Source organism: Cervus canadensis, chromosome 28, assembly GCF_019320065.1.
Source record: "Cervus canadensis isolate Bull #8, Minnesota chromosome 28, ASM1932006v1, whole genome shotgun sequence".
In the NCBI taxonomy this organism is placed as follows: domain Eukaryota; kingdom Metazoa; phylum Chordata; class Mammalia; order Artiodactyla; family Cervidae; genus Cervus; species Cervus canadensis.
Genome location: NC_057413.1, coordinates 25981899 through 26000495, shown reverse-complemented (window position 1 = coordinate 26000495; position 18597 = coordinate 25981899). Strand labels below are relative to the sequence as shown.

General features: G+C 40.8%; 1 protein-coding gene across 1 annotated transcript; it reads left to right on the top strand.

The window, feature by feature from the left end:
- The first annotated feature begins 1902 nt into the window (after positions 1–1902).
- Positions 1903–14314, top strand: LOC122429977 (DLA class II histocompatibility antigen, DR-1 beta chain-like). Its single transcript, XM_043450721.1, has 6 exons — positions 1903–2046; positions 9034–9303; positions 11464–11745; positions 12508–12618; positions 13097–13120; positions 13431–14314. The coding sequence occupies exons 1-6, from the start codon at positions 1947–1949 to the stop codon at positions 13442–13444; spliced, it is 801 nt and encodes a 266-aa protein (XP_043306656.1). The 5' UTR covers positions 1903–1946; the 3' UTR covers positions 13445–14314.
- Positions 14315–18597: the final 4283 nt, after the last annotated feature.

The following is an 18597-nucleotide window of genomic DNA, read 5'->3' as shown; positions in this document are numbered from 1 at the left end:
TCACCTAACCTCTTCAAAAAGTTTTGAACTTTCCACACTAATAGAAATATATTTTTCCAAAGTAAGTGAGATACTATTTCTGTTCTATTCCAAAATGTTCATACTCGCACTACATTATACTGATAAGTCCTAACTAAGAGTTGAAAACAAAATTCGATATAGGAATTTGGAGTGCTCTCTTATCTTCAATTAGAAGGAGATTAGTAGGGGGCTCCCTGGTGGCTCAGACGGTAAAGCATCTGTCTGCAATGCTGGAGACTGGGGTTCAATTCCTGGGTCGGGAAGATCCCCTGGAGAAGGAAATGGCAACCCACTCCAGTATTCTTGCCTGGAAAATCTCATGGACAGAGGAGCCTGGTAGGTTACAGTTCATGGTGTTGCAATTAGTCAGACACGACTGAGCAACTTTATTATTATTATAATGAGTATCATCACATGAAAGAAATGAAACTTTTTATCATTTCCAGAGGAGACTAACAATGCTGATAATGGGAATATTTTGAACAACCTGTAATTGTACCACATCAGTTCTCCCAATTCATATAAAATGTTGCCATTTGTTAAAACATGTAGTCTGATGGATACATGTATCCATGAATTAAAGTGAGGAGAATGGTTCTGATCTACAGGCACTAATTTCTTCAGAAATTCAATGTGAGGTGGTATGAGGTAATGGCTGAGCTTATAGGGTTTGGAGTCACCTATCTCTTTGTGACCCCATGGACTATAGTCCTAGGAATTCTCCCCGCCAGAATACTGGAGTGGGTAGCCTTTCCTTTCTCCAGGGGATCTTCCAAACCCAGGGATCGAACTCAGGTCTCCCACATTGCAGGTGGATTCTTTACTAGCTGAGCCACAGGGGAAGCCCTCATTTATGAGAGTTTAAGCAATTTTCCCAAATCTGCACCACTAAGTTATGGTGCAAGTAAGACCAATTAAAGATCTTCAATTGCAACCATTTTCTCTCCACTCCCTCATCTCCTAACACACTCACATGCATTTGTCAAAACAGCTCTGTTTCCAAGTGAGAGTGTTGTAGCCACGCATTCTGGGAAACAAACTCACTCAGGAGGACAATGCAGATAGTGAAGCGCAGTTTATTATACTGGCGGGCCCAAGGCAGAGTCTCCTCTTAGCCAAGGACCCCAACCAGCATTTGTGAAAATCTTTTATACCCCGTGTGTACATGTCCGAACCCACCACCCCAAATTCCTTGAGAGTTACATAAACTAAGGAAGGGTAAATACAGTCCCAATAACCCCATCACTCATGTGCCATGTGCTCAGACAGTTAAACAATTAGCCAATAATCAATAAGCACGAGGTTACATTCCGACGGGTACAGAAACATTTATGGCCCGTCTGGAGGAAGGGGTGATTAGTGTATGTGTTCTTTTAGGCAATGAGTAACCTGGATACTATCTTCAAGATTCCCCTGTCCGGAGGGGGTCTTATCCTTCTGTTGCTTCCATAGACACTAAACACAGAGTTCAGAGTCCATGGGAGAGGTGGCCGAGCATGATCAGCATGAACAGGCCTAAGATGGAGTCCAGGTCCTATGAATTCCTACTTCAAGAGGAATGAATGGTCCTAAAGACACAAATGTGTGACCATCACTGACCAGCACAAAGCTAGATCACAATAGGGGCCCAGTTAATATATTTCATACGCAACTGGGTCAAACCTTTAAAGTACTAAATTAGAACAATTCTTTTAGCGGGGAAAATTTTAAGTTTCAGAAGAGGACCTTCATATTGAATCTCTGACCAGCAACTGATGATGCTATTTGCCTCTGATGTTGATTGGTTGCCTAAACTGGGCTCACCCAACCCAGGAGCAAATGAGTCCCTTGGTTGGTATTATTTGAGATGTGAGTGGAGGATGGTCACAGTACCCATTTGAGAGGGACTTGCCTGCTCCTCTCACTCTCCTCTGCTGTTCTCCAGCATGGTGTGCCTGTATTTCTCTGGAGGCTCCCAGATGGCAGCTCTGACAGTGATGCTGATGGTGCTGAGCCCTCCCCTGGCCTGGGCCAGGGAGATCCGACGTAAGTATATACTTTGGATGGTGACTTAACATGGGGTGGGGGATGAGGAACGGAGTTAGCTTTGTCACTATATCCAGGCCAGGTCCCTTAAAAATTGTGATATTTTCTTGTTGACCACCTATCTTTATCATATGGATACTTAGTTCTTTCCACAGTAAAGGAGCCTGGGTGCTTGCCCACTTAATGAGAGCTGTATAAGTTGCCGCCAAATATATGAACCATTTCTTTTCAACTCTCCTCCAATAAAACCTATCCAGCCTTGCATTCAATTCTCTTAGGGTCTTAAGATTTATAAATAAGAATGTCAAAATAATTCCTCATACAGCAGTTTCCTTATTTATAGTATAAGAGTGTGTGTGTGTGTGTGTGTGTGTGTGTGTTAGTCACTCAGTTGTGTCTGATTCTTTGTGACCCCATGGACTGTAGCCCACCAGGCTCTTCTGTCCATGGGATGCTCCAGGGAAGAATATTGGCGTGGCATATGACCTCGCATCCCACTCCTGGGATACACACCAAGGAAACCAGATCTGAAAGAGACACGTGCACCCCAATGTTCATCGCAGCACTGTTTATAATTGCCAGGACATGGAAGCAACCTGGATGCCCATTAGTAGTGAGTGGATAAGGAAGTTATGGTACATATACACCATGGAATATTACTCAATCATTAAAAAGAATTCATTTGAATCAGTTCTAATGAGATGGATGATACTGGAGCCCTTTATACAGAGTGAAGTAAGCCCGAAAGATAAAGACCAATACAGTATACTAACGCATATACATGGAATTTAAAAAGATGGTAACGATAACCCTATATGCAAAACAGAAAAAGAGACACAGATGTACAGAAGAGACTTTTGGACTCTGTGGGAGAAGGCGAGGGTGGGATGTTCTGAGAGAACAGCATTGAAACAAGTATACTATGAAGGGTGAAAGAGATCACCAGCCCGGGTTGGTGCATGAGACAAGTGCTCAGGGCTGGTGCACTGGGAAGACCCAGAGGGATGGGATGGGGAGGGAGGCGGGAGCGGGGATAGGGATGGGGAACACATGTACACCCATGGCTGAATCATGTCAATGTATGGCAAAAACCACTACAATATTATAAAGTAATTAGCCTCCAAGTAATAAAAATAAATGAAAAAAAAAAAAAGAATACTGGTGTGGGTAGCCATTTCCATTTCCAGGGGATCTTCCCAACCCAGGGATCGAACCTGGGTCTCCCACATTGCAGGCAGATTCTTTATGGTCTTAGCTACCAGTTATGCCAAAAAAGGGCTTCCCAGGTGGCGCTAGGGGTAAAGAACCTGCCTGCCAATGCAAGAGACATAAAAGATGGGGTCTGATCCCTGGGTCGGGAAGATCCTCTAGAGAAGGAATGGCAACCCACTCTAGTATTCTTGCCTGGAGCATCCCATGGATGGAAGAGCCTGGTGGGCTACAGTTCATGGGGTCACAAAGAGACAGACACAACTGAAGCGATTTAGCATGCAGGCCAAAAAAGGGAAAGTTTCACCAAAAGTTTTCTGTGGATTCAAAAGGAATTAGATAGATCTCTCCTAGAAGATCCTGTGTTGTGTCCTCAATAGGACCTATGCTGTCTCTCCTTAATATGTAAGACTATAGCAAAAGGTCTCTCCCCATTAAGCCATTTCCTTTCTCCCGAGCTCCAGTGTTTATAAGGATTATGTCCCTGTAATGGAAGTCCTCTGACAAAAGTTGGTGTTGGTTTTTCTCTCTATTCTGTGGAAAGTACCCTAAAGCTTAAGCAGAGATTCTTAGTACTTGGAATGACTCTATAGATAAGGAGCACTTTATGGGATGTCCTATGACACTTAAAGAAGTCATATAAATTCTGAAAACCTGACATAGGTTAGTATTCACCACGAATCTATTTTGAATCTTTCTGCACAATCAGCTTCTCCTACATCTCCCCATTCTCTGCCCTGAAGCTATAAGAAGGGATTTAACTAGTGGAGGACAAAATATATAAAATTCTGTTTTTGTAAGTCAATAGCAATCAAATATCAGCAATTTCATATTCTTCAAACCATAAACCCTGAGCAGGGTACAGAGTATGAAGGTTGCTTCCATCCCATAGGGTTGAAAGTCAAAAAGCAAGTCAAGAGGGTTCATTGGCCTGTTGAAATCTTGGCCTCAAATTTCATAGCTTCATTTATCATGTAGTCTCTGTTCATTAATTATTCATGTTAATAAATCTTTCCAGTTATTCCCTACTCCTTTTCCAGTTATGTCATCACCATTATTGAAAATCCCCAAGTTTACACAAGACCGTCAGCACTATAACAGTCCATTAGATGAGATGAAATTTAGTGAAAATTTCTCTCTTTCTTAAAAATCACCTTTTACTTAACTTTGAATGTTTCTTACAATTAGTGGGAGGAGAAAGAGGAAGTTTGTCTGAATTTGTCATAGAAGGTAGAAGAAATTTAATGTGTCATCAGAATAAAAGTGTTGGAGCTGGAGTCCCTTCTGGATGCTTTCCAGGATCCCCACAAAAATCAACTTCCAAAACTCAGGGTTTATTTGTTTAAATCAAAAATCTGTTTTTTTTTTCTTCTGAATAACTATTATATATTGGGCTCTGTCGTAGGCCCAGAAAATTCTATTTGAATAAGGAAGAAGAGACCCCCTGCTATCATGAAACTAATGACAGGAGAGAAAGACAACAACCCAATAAACTTTAACAAAGGAAAAACATTTCAGAGACAAATAAGTACTCTGGAATAAATATGTCAGGGTCATGGAACAATGAGAATTGCATTCACCTGATTTCAGTTCAGGTGGCTAGTGAAAGTGACATTTAGTTGAAATATGAATGATGGAATGCCAGTCATGTGAAGGATGTAAGGGAACAGGGAAAGAATGAAGTGAGGAAGGTATTTGATTTTCTAAAGGGACAAAAAGAAGGCAAGAAAGTGGCTGAAGCACAGAAAGCAAGTTGTCATGTGGAATAAGATGAGGTTGAAGATGAAGTCAGGGGACAAATCATATTAGGTCCTGATGGCTGTGGTAAAACATTTAAATTTTCTTTAAAAAGATACGTGAATGCTACTGAGGGATTGCTTCCCAGGTGGCGCTAGTGTTAAAGAATCTGCCTGCAAATGCAGGAGATGTAAGAGACTTGGGTTTGATCCCTAGTCAGGAAGGTCACCTGGAGGAAATGGTAACCGACTCCAGTATTCTTGCCTGCGGAATTCCGTGAACTGAGGAGCCTGGCGGGCTACCGTCCATGGAGTCACAAAGAGTCAGACCCGACTTGAGCACAGCACAGCACTGAGGGATTAGGAGGAAAGTCACGTGGTGGTGCTGTTTATTGAAACAGGAAAAGTTTTGGAAGGAAATAATTTGAAGTGGGTGGATAGAAGAATAAGTTTTGTTTATGTTAAGTTTGAAATAATTTGTTAACATGTATGTGGAGCCTTCAAGAAGCCAGTCAAAAACATCAAATTGGAATTCAAAGGGAGGCCAGAGCTGAAGGTATGCGTATCAGGGTCATTGACATATGCACTATGTTAAAATATAAGAAAGTAGGGGAAAGAGAGAGTGTGTGCAGATCAGAAAAAGAGAGCAAGGGCCATGTCCAGAGGGCCAAGGGCTTATGAGTCTGTAAAAGAGCCTGGGAAGGGGTACTATTGATGTTGGGGAAAACCAAGAGAATGTGATGCATGCATGTGAAGAAAATAGATATTTCAGGAAGGCAAGGAGTGGCAGTTGTGGTGAGTTTGACTAAGGAGGGTCAGGTGAGAACACGACAGAGAAATCAGCACTGGGTTTGGCAGACTTGATGTTTAGTCAACAGAACATACAAGACAGGAGCTAGATTGGACCCTTTGAAGAAAGAAGGAGAGCTGAAGAAGTGAGGAATGGATTACAGATGCCACATTTGAGTAGCTTAAATCAGGGGGAAACTCTGCCCTAGAATCAGAGAGTAAGCTGGACCTAAAGTATAAGAATAAAAGAACCTGAAGAAACGCTGGGAGGACTTGAGAACCAGAGAGGTTCAGTCACCAGCAAAAAGCATTAGAATGCCCTTGTATGTATGCAGGGGTGACTGGTTATGGAAAAAGCCATTGATTTATACAACCTTATATTTATTAGTGACCTAGAGTATAACAGTTATTCCCCTAGCTGATGAGGATGGAGTAACAAACAAAACAACCCAATCTCTATCAGCATGGAACATCAAAACACTTCATAGTTGTTACGTACCAGGTCCATAAATTTCAGTATGTAATTCTTATAACTATCCTATCAAATCTGTAGCAATTAAAATATATCTGTGGAATCTAATATTCAAAAAGTTTCAATAATTTACCCAGTGTCACATAGCTGCTGCTAGAGCCCAGATTATATAGTGTGAAACTGAGTTTATGGAAATTCCTTTTCTTTTATGTCATCATACTCCGTTTGTGTTAGATTCATATATACATCATTATTTTGTAGAAAGCAATGTTTCTGCTCTTTTGTGCTCAAAATGGTAATCAGTGATAAAATTAATTGAAGACAATTGCCAAATGATGATGAAGATATCATTTGCTTTAGAAAGTAAACAAATAGATCTTATGAGCTACATTCACAGAGTTTATAAATATTAAAATGACAATGTATTTATTGAGTACTTATGATATGAACAGCACTAGAAAGACCGCTAGAAGCAATAAATAGGAGGAATGTTCATTAATTTCGCATTTGTTTTACAAGTTTCATATTGGTTCACACTCTGTGCAGGCTGTCATGGGCATGTGAAGAAGAAGAAAAAGAAGTATTAATTGTACTCCTTCTGAAATTTTGTTAGCAAGTTGGGCTAAGGTTGCCAAATATAACACAGGATCCAGTTAAATTTAAATTTCAGCTAAACAATAATAATTTCTGAAATGCAAATTTAACTGGGAAACCTATATTTTTATTTACTAAATTGGCAATCTTAAATCGGGCACATGAGTTGCAGTAATAGTGCTAACCATATAAGCTACCATAAAAAAATTGACTTCACACAGTTTTATTTTTTAACTTTGTCACTGACAAGAAGATATTAGAGAATTTCTGAATATTAAGATAGACTTGATCTGATTCACAGTGCACTTTCTGCCATCATTTATAAGTGAAGGTCTCTTCTCAGAGTCTGGGAAATTGTTCATTTCTTGTTAACTGTCTAAATGAGGTCACTTTCTCCCTTCCTTTCTTCCTTTCCAATGGGACTTGACTCCAGAAATAAGAATTCTTTGTATGACCAAGGCAGATAATTTAATGCCTACTGGTATTACTGGGAGTAGGAGACAAAGTTAGAAAATGAATTATTTGGGGCTTTGAATAGGAATAAAATGTCTGTGACTATAGTTTACTCCTATACTATAGACAAGTAGTGGGCCAGTGGCAGAGAAATTAAGAAGAAAGATGATGTGAAGGATAAATTACATGACTTTGTAATTTGTTGGTGAGGGAAACAAATAAGGCTTTGTACTGAATAAATGTGTTTTACTGGAAAAGTAGCTCTCCACTGGGGCTGGATTCTTAAAAAGTATAGATTTGATATAGGACCAAGGCAGACTATTGGCAAAACTTTCAATGTAATTCTTCGCTGCTCCAAAATTAATAATGGTTTTTGCACCGTAGATTTTTTCAGATAGTTTATACTGGTGGAGCTCATTTGGTGACAGACCACCACTCCTTACCCCTACTCCTTGACTCCTAACATTTGGAAATATCTGGAGCCATTTTGGTTGTTACACTGAGGGTTTCTTCTGACATCCACTGTGTAGGGGCTAAGGGATGCTGGTAAACAGCCTACCATCTATCGAACAGACCCCACCCCAAACCTCAGAGCCATATTTGACCCCTTAACTCATCAAGTCAGATTTTCCAATTGAGATTTGTTACCAGTTTTAAAAAAATCTGTTTTTCTGAGCTTTCTTAATTTGAAAATGCAGTAAAGAGATTGTAGCACTGTGTTAAGAGTTATGGCTTTAATTTCCTTAAAGCTCCTCAGCAGTTCTCCTTACATATAGTATTAAAGTCAAAATCCTCACATCACCTACAGGACTTTTAAGTAACTGGCTCAAGTACTTGATTTCTCCAGTATAGTCTTTTACCTCCTCCCTCTCACTCTCTGAAATATTTTTTCCAGTTCTTTAAAGAAGTCCGTCACTTCTTCCAAGCTTTTGTACATGGTATTAACATACAAAATACAGACACCTGAAATGCGTCTCCCTTTTACCCTAAACATAGACACACACACACCCAGTTTCCTCCCTCAGTGCACGCCAACTTAGCCTTTCACGTTACATTAAATGTCACTCTTAGAGACCACTTTTTGGCACCTAATGTAATTCAGGTCATCCTATAATTGATTGTTACAGAACTCTAACACTTCTGATATTTCTCACTCTTGTATAAATTCTTTTATGGTTTAATTTTGTCTGTCATTTTCACTAAAATTTAAGCTCCATGATTGGAGGGGACATGTCTATTTTTGTTTCTTTGGATTCTCAGAGAGTAGCACAGGCCTGTGGCAAGATCAGCCCCAACCAAACATTTGCAAAACGAGGTGAACATGTTTCAGGAACTGTTAAAAGAGCTGTAGGATGACGGGAGAGCGCCGGTTTTCTGGCGGAGGATTTAGGAAGAGGTGGTGAAGGGGCGAATCTCTAAGTCCTCAGGTTTAGAGGACTCAGGCCTAGAAGGCTCCAGCCAAGCATGAAAGCTGGACTAGGTCGGGAAAGGCTTGGATGAGAGAGATTTCCCCTGGCCTCAGGCAGCCTCCGTCTGTAGAGCGAAGATGAAAGAACTCAAGGCGTGCAGGTAGTTGGGGTGCCGGTGGAGCCAGTGAGGGGGTTAGGGCTAGTCCTAGCGGCCCCAGCTGAGCCTGGGCGTCCCGCATGGGTGGGTGTCGCCCCTGCCCTCCATCCCTCATTAGCCTCTCCCCAGGAGTCCGCTCCTGTGACCTGATCTATCCCGTCTCTGCAGCACATTTCCTGCTGCATCCCAAGGCCGAGTGTCATTTCTCCAACGGGACGGACCGGGTGCAGTTCCTGGCGAGATACATCTATAACCGGGAAGAGTACGTTCGCTTCGACAGCGACGTGGGCGAGTACCGGGCGGTGACCGAGCTGGGGCTGCCGGACGCCGAGCTCTGGAACAGCCAGAAGGAGTACCTGGAGCGGTCCCGGGCCGCGGTGAACACGTACTGCAGACACAACTACGGGGTCGGTGAGAGTTTCACTGTGCAGCGGCGAGGTGAGTGCGGGGGTGGACGGCCGGGGGGTTGTGGGAAAGTGTGTGTGTGTGTGTGTGAGAGAGAGAGAAGGAGTGGGAGAGAGAGACAAAGAGACACAGAGAGAGAAACAGACCGACAGAGACAGAGATATTTCACTCAATCCGGGGCGGTGTGTACGACTGTGAGTGAGTACAAGTTAGGAGGGTTCCTGTGAGAGCGTGTTGTCAGGAGACACTGTGATTTTGTCAGTGTGTGGTTGTGAAACGGGAGAGACAGAGAGAGACAGGGCCAGAGACAGAGGCAGACTGGTCCAGGGTAAGTATTAATATGTAGGATGTGAGCAAGTAGAAGTTGGGGTTCCGGTGAGAGTGTGTTGGACAGTGTGTGAATCTGTCAGTGACTGTTGAGGGGAGTGTGTGTGTGTGAAGTGGGACAAAGAGTGTGTGTGGTGGGAACAGTGCCCTGGGGTCTGAGTGGATGGACCTGGAGGGAGGGAAGGTGTTGGGGGGGGGGGTGCAGGAGGGAGGTTAAGAATTTGTCCATTTCTTCCAGGTTGCTCATTTTATTGGTGTATAGTTGCTTGTAGTAGTCTCTTATGATCGATCCTCTGCATTCTGTGGTGTCTGTTGTAACTTCTTTCTTGTTTTCTAATTTTATTGATTTGACTCCTCTCCCCCCCCCCCTTTTTTTTAATTGAATGAGTCTGGCCAAAAGTTTATTAATTTTATTTATCTTCTCAAGAATCAGCTTTCAATTTCATTGACCTTTGCTACTGTTTTCTTCATCTCTATTTCATTTATTTCTGTTCAGATCTTTATAATTTCTTTCCTTCCATTAACTTTGCATTTTGTTTGTTCTTCTTTCTCTAAAGTTGTAAGGTTAGGTTGTTTATTTGGGATCTCTCTTGTTTCTGAGTTAAGATGGTACTGCTATAAACTTCCCTCTTAGAACCGCTCCTGCTGTGTCCCACAGGTTGTGGGTTGTTGCATTTGCCTTGTCATTTGTTGCTAGGTATTTTTTGATTTCTTCTTTAATTTCTTCATTAATCCATTGATTATTCAGTAACATATTGTTTAGCCTCCATGTGTTTGTGTTTTTTACAGTTTTTTCCCCCCCTGTAATTGATTTCTAATCTCACAGTGTTGTGGTTGGAAAAGATGCTTTAGATAAATCTTAAATCTTATGATATTGTAAAAATGTCTTTTCCTCAGATTTCATTTTATTTTTTCAAGAAAATGTCTTTATTGAACCCGTTAGCTTTAGGGATTGTATCAGGCACTAGGCATACATATTAATGAGTCTCCCATCCTCTTTTGAACTCAAATATGGGCTTAAAAAGAAAGAAAAATATAAAATAATAATAGTTCCAATAGTAAATATGCTTGTTTTGCAAAAGAGATGGGTTGATCAGTGGTATGTAAGAATTTATATAAATTTTAAAAAAATTAATGACTTTCCCTCTCCTTCAGGATTCATCTTTTCCTTGAGATTTAACTCACAGAGTACAATCACATGCATCTTTCGTAGGGTAGAACCATTTCTGAGATATTCTAAGATATGAGTGCCTTGAGAGAGCTTTCCCAGGATTTCATCCTTTCTCTCCACGCCTGTCCCACTGCTTTTCCCCAATTTATCCACATGGCTTTGAATTAAACAAGGATAATAATAGCTAACATATATTGTAGGGTAAATTCCAGTTATTGTGTTACATACTTTAGGTATATTAATCCTCAGTAATGAATGCTAAGAGATAAGTTAGTACTATTATCCTCCTTTAGAGATGAGAAAGTCAAGGCACAGAGGAATGTAAAAATTCTCCTAGGGTCAATCAGTAAAAAATAGAACCTGGATTTGAACCCTGCAGTCTGGCTTCAGAAATTATGCTTTTAATTAATGTGCTATATGCCTTGCAAAGATGTGTAAACACTTCAATTCAACGATGAATAACTATTTCACGGCAGGAGAAAACACACATTTTCTCAACGTCTTTCAAACTGGTCCAATGTATAAATGTTAAAGATAAATCTCATGGCACTAATTCCTCTTGTGCCAGTGGACCAGCTATGAGGGAGACCTACCCAAGGCTGCAGTCTGAACTTGTGAGTGGGGGCTGAAAGGCAGCTAACCAAGGAGACTTACTCTGTTGTCCTCACTAATTTCCTCCACCTTTTCTCTCCCAGTGGAGCCTTTAGTGACTGTGTATCCTGCAAAGACCCAGCCCCTGCAGCACCACAACCTCCTGGTCTGCTCTGTGAACGGTTTCTACCCAGGACACATTGAAGTCAAGTGGTTCCGGAATGGCCATGAAGAGGAGGCTGGGGTGATCTCCACAGGCCTGATCCCTAATGGAGACTGGACCTTCCAGACCATGGTGATGCTTGAAACAGTTCCTCAGAGTGGAGAGGTCTACATCTGCCAAGTGGATCACCCGAGCCAGCCGAGCCCTATCACAGTAGAATGGAGTGAGCTTTCTGATCTCATAAATTCCTCACCCACCGTGGAGGGGGCTTGCTTTTCCCTGAGTGTCCCCTGAGTGTCTTCACTATGTGTTCATTTGCTCCTTGTTCTCCTGTCCTTCAGCTGAGGATATTGGGAGAGCCCTGAGATAGCCTATGATAGAAATCCTCTGATAGTTTACAGATATCCTGGCATAGTTTCTCCAAATACCTACACCCCCTGGAGAGGCACTTCTGCCTGACAAGGAGAAAAGAGGTGTCCCTGTTCTGAAGTTCCCGTGATATCACAAGTCATGGACACTACATGGCCCTGGGCACCAGTCCCCTGCCTCCGATTGGGCTTCTGACACTGTTGCTCTGCGTTCTTCACTGTGATCTGAAAAGACGTGCATCCTCTACAGTGTAAGGATGTGCTTGACATAAGTGGAGTCCAACCTCAGCTATGCCTTTTATTACATCTGTCACCCCAGACAAGCTACTTAACCTCATTGAGTCCTTGGCTCCTCATCCATTCGATGTTGAAGTCATGTGACCTAATAGCATGCTAATAGCATGACCTAATAGCATGGATGTGAAATTTAAATAAGTTCACTGTCTGAACTTTGTAGCTACTCAGTGTGATTTTTAATCTCTTTTCCAGAAATGGCCAATTATTCTAATTCTTCCAGGGCAGACTTCTTTCCTCATTCTCATAGTTCACAATTTCAGTGTTGCAATTAGAGAAGAGAATTTGGGATAAAAATGACTAAAACTGGCTTCTTTTCTCAGGGGCACGATCTGACTCTGCTCAGAGCAAGATGATGAGTGGAGTTGGGGGCTTTGTTCTGGGTCTGCTCTTCCTTGCAGTGGGGCTCTTCATCTACTTCAGGAATCAGAAAGGTAAGGAGCCTTTAGGCAGCTGAGCTTCCTCACTGACTTTTGGAGGAAGACATATGGTTTTGCTCAGGTGAGTTCTCTGTATATCAATGGCTGCTTCTAAAGTTTATTTCTCCAACTGACCTTAATAACCCAGAGATCCAGAAATCTGTAGTCCATGGTTACTTATGGGTGAAACATAAGAGTTTGTGGCTTGTAGAGATAAGGAAAGGTTAACAGGCATCGGGATTTGGGGTGGAGATCCTGGGACAAATGCAGGAAGAGACAATAAGGCTGACTTAATTGCATTGGATTGGTATGGGAGAAACTTCATGGGTCACATGCTTGCAGTGTTTGCCCTCATATAAACCCTGGCATCAGATGATGTGGGTTATGGTGTTGGGAAGATCTCTGGTGGGGCCCTGGGGCTTGGGACATTGTGTTTTGGGGATGGATCAACCTCTATATCTTTCAAGTATATATCTTCTTTTGTCTCTCCTAGGACGCCCTACACTTCAGCCAACAGGTAATGCTTTTTGTCTTTTAAAATCGTATTTAGTCTCCCTAGAACAGATGGTAGAGGTGACAAGACAGAGGAAGAAATAATGAAAGACTTTGGACCTGACTTCTTGTCAGGCAGTTTACATTAAAGCTTCTTCTTTCAACTAAATAAAAGGCTTGTGTTCTAAAGTAGCTTTGGCTCAGGAAACTTTAGAATTTTTTCCCCTTCTAACCTTAACACTTTAATATTACCCTTAACATTCCCCTGAGAGAGGAGAAAAGGAGCTGCCTCTAGAGTTATGTCTGGAAACAACCCTCTGCTTTGTCTCTTGCAGGGCTCCTGAGCTGAAGTGAAGAGGGTCACACTCAAGGAAGAACCTTCTGTCCCAGCTTCTTCACAGCATGAAAAGGTTTCCTGCTTAGCGCTAACTCTTCCACAATGGAGTACTTTCTCAGGATCTCATTTGCTTCTGGCTCAGTGACCCGGTAGAAACTGTCCTCCTTGATGGCTTTCTCAGTCACCCTTACCCCCCTGCCCTCAGCCTTTGACCTGGGAGTTCTCAATATTGATTCCAGTACCTTATGTTCTTCCTTTCTTGGTTCCCTTGTTTTTCAACTTCTGTTTCCTGTGCATCTGAGCTCATCTTCTGTTCGTTTTACTTTATAATGTGTTCCCTCAAATAAATACGGAGTGAAAATCATCTGCTTCATACATCTTCAAACAAAGAAGTCAAAGAAGAGATAAAGGGAAGATTACATCACACCACAATAACGTTTTTATTTATATTCCTGAATTTTGGTCACCTGTGGATCTAGAAAGTTTCCTTTCTTCCTTTATTTTTCTCTTGGGTTTTCTGCATTCTGTTATGAGACATATTTTCCTGAGCTAGCCCTTAATGAACCCATTTTCCTGAGAAAGCCCTTAAAGAACCCATTTCATGATGATCCTCCTCTACATCTCTGCATTTTCAAAGACAAGTTTCTTTACACTATTGGATATAGAATTGGGACAACAAATGTAAGAAATGCAGGTAACTTGTAAGGATGTGATGCCCTCAATATTTTTGTAATCATGCTCTTTTTGTCTCTTTTTCACTGATTTTTAAAAAGAGTTATGTAAACTAGGGTACTTCTTGAACTATTTTTTTGTTAGACTGATAGTGGGCTATAATGCTTCAATCTTTTTCTGTCTCTCCAATAAACATCATTGATGTGCTGATTCTTTGACTGGAATGCATTCTTCCCTGTAAATAGTTCTCAGAAGTCTATGAGGACAAAGCCACAAGTCAATAACATGCATTCTGAGGCCCTCCAATTTCTGTTACAAACTTACTGTCTGTCACAGGGAAATCCCATATGGGTCTTCACATAAATCAGAGACCATGCTGGGAAGCAAAAGGGGTTATATGAATACAGTGATGTACATCCAACAATGGAATACTCTGCATTTTTAGAAAAAAATGAGACTGTCTTACTATGGAGTAATCTCCAAAATTCCCTTTCAGTATGTACAGAAGTGTGTGTACCATACACAGCATTTTGTTTAATAAGGTAGAAGAGGATAATAAGAACATGTAACTAAACCCATTCATTCAATCTATCTACATATCATCTACTCATATTCATAAGTAGAGACAAAGGTAGGATTTTTTTTTTTAATGTTGCTTTCACAGCAGAATGAGGTGATATGTTGAAGGGGACAAAGATGAAAGCTGGACTTTTCGAAATAAATCTTATTTAATATTTTAACTTGAGGCAGTTTTGAATATTTTGTGTAATAAAATTTAAATAATATGTGAAAGGTGATATTGAAAACTAAACACAGGCTATAATGATTGAAATGATTGAAACAGACTTGTCAAAAATATATGATGAGAAACAAGCTAGAAAAGTAATTTTTTACTTTTCTTTTTTAGCATTTTTTAACTCTTGCATAGAACATTGTGGAACTATAATTGTAAGTCAGCATTTATTTATAAATTCCATAGACTTCAGTTGTATAAAGGAGTTGGATAGGTTCCCAGAAAGGTAACTACATTGGATAAGCAGATAGTGGGTTTTGCTTTTATATTCCTTTTGAAGAGTCAGCTTTAAATATAAGTCAAATCTAAAGAGCTGATAGTAGATTCAGAAGCTCATTTCAAAGTAATGGTAATTTGAACACATTTTCTCCATAGTCAGAAGCAACTATTATTTTGTTTTCAACCATATTCAAAATTTATTTTATGCATATGTTGATTATGTGTGAAACAGGTTATCATCTTATAGAAATTTGATAAGCTGACAGTTGTATCTGCATTATGTCTACATTTGGTGTAAATTTTGTTTGATGCTAAGTTTGCAGCTTTACTCTCGCTTTATTATTTAAGATGAAGAAATAAGTTGTCTCATTTTGTTTGAGATCAGTGTTCTGAAAAATAATGTAGAAAATTGAATGGTGTGAATATCTGAATTAAGATGCTTTCTGTTAGAAAATCCATTTCAATTGGCTTTACTTTTAATTATTATCTCACATAACACATAGACCTAAGGTAGTGAATCTGCAGAGTTGGTTATCAGGCTGGTTGCATCACCAGTTATCTGAAATGCAGGAGAAGACAACTGTTTCTTCTCCTGTGCTTTCATGGAAGGAAGGTGTTACTACATTTAGAGTAGCTAAAAGACTGCAGAGTGCTGAAAGATGGTTGTCTTCACTGAGGAGAACAACTGGACCATTGCAGGGTTTATAAACCTATTGAAGCAGAGATTAAAATAATGGTTATTAGAAGATGATACCAAGAGGCAGAAATATGCATTTTAGCCAGGGCCCCTATGAACCAAATCATTTTGTACCAAATAAATCAAAGAATGTACCTAAAGAGACATTAATCTCATCAAGTAGCTTGTTAGTTCTTTACTTATATTTGTATTTCTTTAATAGCAGAGTTATTAAACCAGGTATAACAGGAGATATTTGTAGAACAGGAGATAATTGTGATGGCACAGACTCCTCTTTGTTCAGCCAACAAATAATCTAAAGCAATTCTATAATCTAACCCCCTATAAGCTCAGAATAATTCTTATGCCTATAGGCATATTTTGGGGTAGCATACTTTGCACCCCTTCAAGGCCAGACTGCCTTGCTTTCTGCTTTGTGGTTTTATTTTACTTATCTTGTATTTTTATCATCAAGCTGTAAAAATTTTGAGAAATATAATGGAATTATATTTTTTGCAACTTTATTATTACTAAGCAAGGTACCAAATTACTTTGCTTAAATTTTTCTTTTAATTCTCATTGCAATTCATCAATGCTATCCTAAGAGGAATCAGGCTAATTTAAGTAGACACCAGTGAATATATAGCTAGCAAATGACAGAATCAAGATGAAGCCCAAGTTTAACTCATTTCAACAGCACTAATTTGCCAGTCTACCATACTGTCAGGGAGAATTTTGTTCAGTCACTCACTTGCGTCCCACTCTTTGTGACCCCATGGACTGCAGCATGCCGGGCTTCCCCGTCTTTCACTATCTCCCGGCGTTTGCTCAGACTCATGTCCATTGAGTCAGTGATGCCATCCAACCATCTCATCCTCTGTTGCTCCATACTCTTCCTGCCCTCAATCTTTCTCAGCATCAGGGTCTTTTCCAACGAGTTGATTCTTCACATCAGGTGGTCAAAGTTTTGGAGCTTCAGCTTCAGCATCAGTCTTTCCAATGAATATCCAGGACTGATTTCCTTTAGGATTGACTGGTTTGATCTCTTTGCTGTCCAAGGGGCTCTCAAGAGTCTTCTCCAGCACCACAATTTGAAAGCATCAATTCTTTGGCACTCAGTTTTCTTTTTTCGGGTCTTCCCTGGTGGCTCAGATGGTAAAGCGTCTGTCTGCAATGCAGGAGACCCGGGTTTGATCCCTGGGTTGGGAAGATCCCCTGGAGAAGGAAATGGCAGCCCACTCCAGTATTCTTGCCTGGAAAATCCCATGGATGTCAAAGCCTCGTAGGCTACGACGTCCATGGGGTCGCAAAGAGTCGGACATGACTGAGTGACTTCACTTTCACTTTCTTTCACTTTTCTTTGTGGTCCAACTTTCACATCCATACATGACTACTAGAAAAACTATAGCTTTGACTAGATGAACCTTTATCAGCAAAATGATGCCTCTGCATTTTAATATGCTGTCTATGTTTGTCATAGCTTTTCTTCCAAGGAGCAAGCATCTTTTAATTTTATGGCTGCAGTCACCGTCTGCAGTGATTTTGGAGCCCAAGAAAATGAAATCTGTCTCTGTTTTCATTTTTCCCCTATCTATTTGCCATACAGTGATGGGACCAGATGCCACGATCTTAGTTTTTTGAGTGTTGAGTTTTAAGCCAGCTTTTTTCACTCTCTTCTTTCACCCTCATCAAGAGGCTCTTTAGTTCCTCTTTGCCCTCTTGCCATTAGGGTGGTATCATCTGTATATATGAGGTATATCTGAGGTTGCTGGTATTTCTACTGGCAACCTTGATTCCAGGTTTTGATTCATCCAGCCAGTACATCACATGATGGACTCTGCATATAGATTAAATAAGCAGAGTGACTTAATCCCTTTGATTTGGGGTAGGCTCTGTTGATCATTTTGGAAATAGATTAATCAAGTCAGAATTTCAAAGATAAATGAGAAATAGCTCATTGTGACTCAAACATTCTTTGCCCCCACTTTAAGCTGTATCTCCCCCATCTTTTACTCAGGTTTTTCACTCAGGAACACATCTTCAAAAACAAGATGTCTCCAAGAAACAGGCAGGCTGGTCTCTTGGTAATGAAACAGGTATCCAAGTATATATGAATGAAATGGGTAATGTCAATCCTCAGTGTCCAATCTCAATCCTCATTAAGTCTGGAGTGGGTGATGTTGATGTATAAATTCTATTGTATATAAATAGATACTCTTCTATTCTGCTCCCCACTCCATTTCCTCCTCACCATCTGTCTTACCCCTTATCAGAGGCCAAACCCTAGGTTCTCAGATTCATTCTACTGAAGGTGAAAATACTTCATTGACCTGGAGAATCAAGAACCAAAACCAAATTCTGGACCTAGAGCTAAGTAGAGATCTCCCAACAAACAAACACTGCTCTAGGTTTTTCCAAATGAGAACTGGACCACAGCAACTGGATTGCTTGCAGATCCTCTGAATGACACTGAGCCCTGATAAACTGGGACTTTATTTGGAAAGTTAGCTGACTGAAAAGCAGGCTAGTGCCTGAAAATAACCATTTTGTCAGGGTGTGAGTGTTGGCCTCTTTTCAGAGATGGGTGGAGGCGAGGAAACAAAGTAAAAAGACCACTTAATTCTTGCAAATACTCCTAGAATGGCAAGCCTCCAGCAGGAACTATGTTAGCCTCACTTTCTTATAGCTAGCTGTTTACAGTGGGCAGGGTCAAGCGATCTCCCTGTTAGCCAAACAAAACTCCCTAGGCCAAGGGTCAAGTGGAAGGAGCTGGGCAGGGCTCCCTGAGGCAGGCCATTATGTATG

Coding starts and splice junctions, on each gene's coding strand:
- LOC122429977 (XM_043450721.1), top strand. CDS start 1,947: ATGGTGTGCCTGTATTTCTCTGGAGGCTCCCAGATGGCAGCTCTGACA. Junction 11,746..12,507: donor CCCTATCACAGTAGAATGGA/GTGAGCTTTCTG, acceptor TTCTTTTCTCAG/GGGCACGATCTGACTCTGCT. Junction 12,619..13,096: donor CTACTTCAGGAATCAGAAAG/GTAAGGAGCCTT, acceptor TGTCTCTCCTAG/GACGCCCTACACTTCAGCCA.